We start from the raw sequence: 6,681 nt of genomic DNA, 5'->3' as shown, positions 1-6,681 counted from the left end.
AGCTCAGCTGTTTAATATTATTATGTTCAAATTTTATATACCCCTGAGATGGGCAAAGGTGACTTAACGATTCTGTAAATTTTAATCTCAGCCTAAAACACTGTTTCACTTCACAACCTGCAAAGGAATAAAACTCACTAAAGATTACAAACACAATAAGATGTCATGATGTGGGAAACTACAACCCATGAGCGCACCATCAAACCTGACGTCGTGTGGCAATCCTCGTTATCATCTCCATATTAACCCAAGTTTTATCCAACTACTGGTACATTAAAATAGGATTCAAAATTTATTGTCCATTCTCCAATTTTGCCATTTTCGAGAAGGAATTTATTAAATAATCTGACTAGAGCTCTTAAAAACTGAAGACATCCAACCTGATTTGTACTTTATTAGTGAGTTGGATCCTGTATCTCCTGGAAATCAATAGAGTATTATAATTAACTCCAACGAATGCAGCGACAGGCATATGGGCCAAACCTTAGAAAGCTGTACGTTCATTATTTTCTCAAATATGCACATCTCAATAAGGCAGCTGAGGAAAGCGTTTTTAGAAATCATGTTTGAGAGGAGTACTTTAGCACCTAAGTATTTCCAAGTAAGTGGAAATACTTATATGCATGTTTTTGAGAAGTCTAGAGATACTGATTTACAAGAACTTAGGCTCCTCAAGTTTCAGTTCTTCTCAACAGGAAAACTTCCAGTAATGTCATCCTGTATAGAAAATGCAATTCATTACCTTAAAACAATCATAGGATATTTGAAAGTGTGAATGAAAAAGCCCCAATCAAGACCACTGTGTGAAATACTGAACATCAGATCCTGGAATGCTTTTGCGTACCAGCTACCCTAGAGTAGGTACAACAAAAATTTTCAGCAAAAAGAAATACTTTAATGCAAAATATATTTATTCCAGTTCAAATGCCAGAGGGAAAAAATGTGCCTGTTTGTTATGCTAAAAAGAATGAACTATGGAATGATAAAACATCATGTCATAACTATCGTGGCTCAAGTGCAATTCCCAGGCCAAACTGAACCTTCAGCTTTATTGCGAAGCTGCCTGAAAAAGAACACTGCAGGTAATGCTTCAACTTGATTCGAGCAGTCAGTCATGTGTTTCAGGTTACAAAATGATTTCACCCACGTAACTTCTGTTGTTTTAGTGACTGCTGGGGGTGCTATGCTGCCAAGCCATACACACACATGTCCCCATCCCTGTCTCTGTTGTCTGTTTGCAGCAGGAGATCTGGCAGCAGGAGAGGCATGCTCAAAGGACAGGGAGGTGGTTAAGGGGAGAGCGGGCTTACAGATGCCACGAGCCCTCAGCAGCTGACTTTTCAACAGTGGGAGACATCCTTGCCTATCTAATGGCAGGGGAAATTTCTTCATCCCTGAATATAGCTGTCAGTATCCTGAGCAAAGAAAGACGGTACACCAACCTGGGAATACGAGAGGACTCTGTACTGACAGAAAGAAGTAAGCGAGGAAGGTGAGTACCCGATATCCTGTCTCCAGCTGCCACCAGATGTTGATGCTCTGGAGGCAAGTGAATAGCATAAAATAATCATAATCCCAGAAGTCAAATTAAGCACCAAGAAAAAACGGTCTTCCTGACCCAAGGAAAACCAGCCACGTTCTGAAGCATGATATTTTATTATAAACTTGTCCAAGGAAGCAACATGTGCTACATTACACAGAAAACACTATAAATAATCCTGTTTTCTCAATCCAGGGAAGAATGTAGGTGAACAGAGAACAGCCTTTCCCTCTTCTACATGCACTGAAAATGTCCTCCACCGAACCAACCCAAAGTGTATATTTGAGAAGGAAACCCCATCTCACTTTAAACACTCTCAGCAGCAGCAGCAAATCCATTACAATGCTTTATTTCCCTCATTGCTACTTATAATTTCAAGGTACAACACACCTAACAAGCTCCCAGACACCAGATGTTTCAGTAGGGTCAGTAAGTATCGTGTATTTTCCTTACACATACAAACGATACATACAGGTATCATTGCCCCTCTCAGCCTCTTCCGAGCTGAATAAACCCTGTACACCCCATATCCTGAGGCTTGGTTTCCAAACCCTGGATCACTTTTGTCGCTGCACGTTTACTAATACTTCACATCCTTCCTCACGTGCGAGCAGCAAAACCAGACACAGAATTCCCGTGTTCTTACTAATGCCACGTACTTTCCTATTTCTGTGCGATATTTATATTGCTATACAGCCAAAGACCACACTTCAGTCACAGCATTACAATGAAAACTCCTGTTGAGACGATTCTCTGCACAAATTCTTAAGCCTTCTTTCAAATTACCAGTTCCGAGACAGTCTCCTATCCTGCTGGTGTAACTGCATTCCTGGTTCCTTTGTATCTGGCTCCATGAAAAATGCCTTCTGCTGGACACAAACTATTTTAAAAAGTGATTTTATTTTTTTTTAAGAGTATGCCGTACAAATAACTAATTCCACATGCACACAAAACTGCATGTAATCTGTTGGTAACGATGAGATAACATCACAAAAACTGCGACTATAACGATATTAAACAGCCTTACACCAAGATCCAGCCCCCAGGGAACCCCGCAAGAAACAGCTGCACTCCCATAGAAGAAAGGCACGCCTAAGTTCCTCTCTAAACTAAGAAAGATTTATGAAGCAACTTTGCCAATGTTTGTGGTATTTATTCCACAGTGACTCCATGGCACAATTGTTTTAAACTCACACTTCACTGCAGAGTTAATAGATATATCGGGGACACAATATAGGGTGAGTCTGCTACAACAGAACAGTTGATGAATAGCTTAGGAATTTGGGAGATGTGTTTTTTACAATTCAGAACACTGGGAAGCAATTTGCTCTAGTTTTACTGTAAATTGGTCTTTAACAATTGTTAAGTCATTCTGAAAGATTCAAAACAAGTGAGCCCTGGCTTGTCATTTATTTCAGAGGCTCCATTTTAAAGTTTTCAAGTTTTCAGCCAGGAAAACAACAATGAATAATGTGAGCAAGAAAAAGCATTCATACAATTCACTGAAGAGTTTTAGGTTCGATTCTCTATTAAAAAAAATAAATCAGAAACAACTGGGTGCCAATTAGTCAACTGGGTAGCCTATTAATTAATAATATAATTCAGCAGCATATTTCCATGTACATAAAGATATACCTATTATTAATGAAGCTTGTAGCATCGCCTATTAGGCAATTGCTGAACACTTCCAATGCAAGATGCTGCTTCCAGCTGCTTGTAACTTGGCCAGACTTTGACTGTTTGGGTTGAAATTTTCCAAGTTAAATGTCTGCCTCAGGCTAAATTTTGTTCCATGTGTTGTAGCGGTTGCCTCTGAGGGAGGGGGTGCAGAAAGAGGTAGACTGCGTTTAGAAGAACTCAGCCAAAATACTTCAGCTGTTTTCAGAACAAGACCAGGGAAAATGCTGTCTTTCAATATTAATAGAAATCTCTGGCAAACTTGGAAGGCTGTAGTGCCCTTCCAGCTCTTGGTGACAGATTTGAAATCTGACATGAGGGCTGGAGCTGCGACATTGGAGGTGTCCCTTTTGCTGCACCCATGAAAAATCCAGCTGCATTTAGTTAAACATCCAAAACCAAATTGCACTTTGTGCATTTTCAATAGATATTTGCTAGGCCATGTCCACATTCTTCTCAACTGCTCAGATGATATGGGCCATCCCCACACCAATAAGCAACTTCTCTGCCAGTGCCTGTGCAGGACAGGGCTACAGCTCAAATAACCATGGTCCAAGCCTGGGAATGGCAGTAGGCTCCAGGCTTTCCACATAGGGGCTGGCGGAGGCCATGATGGCACCAGGTACTTGGGACAAGAGCAGAAGTCCTGCTTCTCTACTCTGCCCTGGTGAGGCCACATCTGGAGTATTGTGTCCAGTTCTGGGCTCCCCAGTTCAAGAAAGACAGGGAACTGCTGGAGAGGGTCCAGCAAAGAGCTACGAAGACGATTAGGGGATTAGAACATCTCTCTTATGAGGAAAGGCTGAGTGACTTGGTCTTTGTAGTCTAGAGAAAAGAAGACTGAGGGGGGATCTTATTAATGTTTATAAATACTTAAAGGGAGGGTGCCGGGGGATGGGAACAGTTTTTTTTCAGTGGTGCCCAGTGACAGGACAAGAGGTAAGAGACACAAACTTGAACATATGAAGTTCCATCTAAACATGAGGAGGACCTTCTTTACTTTGAGGGTAGTGGAGCACTGGAACAGGCTGCCCAGAGAGGTTGTGGAGTCTCCCCCCCCGCAGACATTCAAAACCCACCTGGATGCGGTCCTGTGCAACCTGTATAGGTGACGCTGCTCTGGCAGGGGGGTTGCACTAGATGACCTCTAGAGGTTCCTTCCAACCCTGACCGTTCTGTGATTCTGTGATTCTACTTGCCCCTTCTCTGCCCCACACTACGGGTCTTCGCAGCAACAGAGACCACGTCCATGACCTACCACCACCAGTTATCCCCAACAGAGAGCTCCAACAGCAGAGTTCCAGGCGTTACATTAGGAATCCAGCTGATGAAGGATGGTGACATGAGTATGCAACCCTAGGCTGCCTAGCTGCTTTTTGGCTCTTTTCCTAAGGGAAAGAAAACCTAGGAAATTACACACAAAAAGCAGTATTAAAATGTGATTAACATGGCAGAATTTAGGAATTATTAGAACTAAGTGGCCTATAGTAATTAAAACCATCTCCTAGTGCTTATATGCATGGAGGTCAATCTCTAATTGCAACTGACCTGGTCACATTTTTTTCCCCAAAGAACCTTTGCTATAATTAACACGCACATTCATCCTTTTGCCCTTGTTCTCTAGAGCATCACTACACACTTTCAAATCACAGAGGGAATTATTTCTATTCTCCCAGGTTCTTTTTATGGTTCTTATCACTACAGTAATCTGGAAGATAAAGGATACTGTTACCCATGGTTTTTTTTAAAAGTGGGAAACCAAGATATGAAAAGATTAGAGCAAAAAGATACAGACACAGAGCAAGCAATTCTGACACTCAAGACCCATATTTCTAACATGCTTAGACCTACGAAACATCTTCTGTAAGTCAAGAGTGAACAGCTGTTGACTTTTGTTCCAGATGGACAAGGTCAGCATAACTGCACAGCAGATCCCAGGGACTCAGGCCAGACACCCAGAAAAACCAACAGTCCATGTGCAAAAACCTTTATGTTTATGTGGAAATCCTATCAGAAAGGCAGAAGCTGCAAAATCCAATTCTCCAGCAGTCTCAGGCGTGAAACTGTCTCTCCCTCTGTGTATAATCATCTGCCTCGTACACGTCACCTCTTCTGATGGCTACACCTTGGTGGATGCACCTCTGGTTCATCACCTGAGCTGGCCAGGAAGGACAGTGGTGGATCACGTCATGACGGACACTATCATCGCACGCAGGTCCAATGCAGCCAGATGAGCCCGGCATTTTTACAACTTCTGAGCACTTTGCTTTGCACACTTACCAACAGGGTAAGGCTGGGCGGGGCGGAGAGGTAATAAATGTATAGAACGTAGAGTATATAGAGAACAGCTACATCCACTGGGTGGCAGGCATGTTTCACGGGATCCAGATACATGTACACACAGAGGTATACAAACGAAACCTCCTAAATACTGTGCTTGTTCCCTGTCTCAGAGGCAGCAATTGAACGGACACGGTAAAAAAAAAAAAAGACATAAAACCCACAGAGCAAAGTTAACATATTCTGCCTTCATTTTAACACCGGCTTCTTGTCCACAGCACTCAGGCGTTCAAACTCTCCTGGCGCTTGACGGTCCGAGCTGTGTGGACACACGGTGCTCCACATCACTTCTGTAGGTGGGTGCCCCAACGCAAGGCAGCACGGACCACGCAAAAGACTTCAGAGAGTCTCTGCTGCACTAATTAATGTGTAAAGAGCAAGGCCTGAAGAGCCCGAGCCTTTAAACTCTTCCTTAATTTAACAAACTTAGTAAAAAAAAAAAAAAATTCCCACCACTAACAGCTGTAAATGCGTCCATGTGCGTAAGCAGCTAAGTTTTAAAGTTTAGAGAAGCATAAAAAGCCAGTATTTTCCATGGATTTCCACTTAGCATCTAAGCAGAGCAGTTTCAAAATTTGCTCAAAAAGACGTTTCTGGAGAAGAGGCCATCGACCAAGTTTCAACCCAGCGCATATTTTTAAAACCAAGCTGTAAACTGCATAAAAACTACACTTATAATGGAAATGCTGACAAATGCATAACTACTGCAGTTAGCTATGACAGTCTGACCACAAGTCCTCCTCCAGGAAAAAGCAACATTTACTTCCCCCCCGCCCCCCCCGTCTCCTTTTTAAGGCTGCTCGACAGTAAGCTGGGGCAAGGGGTGCATGGTACGTACGGGTACCTCCCTCTTAGCCTTTTATTATGAATTTAAGCAACTCTTATTCCACCTATCTCCCACGTGTTGAATGAGCCACCCCCTGGTTTTGCCACAAACAACCGGAGGGCCTCTTTAAACCCATGACTCACTCCGCAGGCTTCTCCTCCACCCTTGCGCTCGGCTACAGCAAAAAGATTGCCAGCTGTAGTCGGTGAATTAACAATATTTTTATTATTATTTGGTTGGTTTGGTGTTTGGTTTTTTTTCGCGGCACCATCGGGAAATAACCCACACAGCGCTGGGG

At 42.7% G+C, this 6,681-nt stretch overlaps 1 protein-coding gene across 1 annotated transcript in view; it reads left to right on the top strand.

Annotated features, from left to right (window-relative positions):
* Positions 1-1,370: 1,370 nt before the first annotated feature.
* WBP4 (WW domain binding protein 4) overlaps positions 1,371-6,681 on the top strand; it is a 26,624-nt gene continuing 21,313 nt past the window's right edge. The window contains exon 1 of the mRNA XM_009882436.1: positions 1,371-1,492. Coding sequence (XP_009880738.1) covers positions 1,371-1,492 — 122 coding nt within the window. The remainder of the gene's footprint in view (positions 1,493-6,681) is intronic.

This window comes from Charadrius vociferus, unplaced genomic scaffold (assembly GCF_000708025.1).
Source record: "Charadrius vociferus isolate BGI_N301 unplaced genomic scaffold, ASM70802v2 scaffold253, whole genome shotgun sequence".
In the NCBI taxonomy this organism is placed as follows: domain Eukaryota; kingdom Metazoa; phylum Chordata; class Aves; order Charadriiformes; family Charadriidae; genus Charadrius; species Charadrius vociferus.
This window is presented reverse-complemented; position numbering and strand designations above follow the sequence as displayed.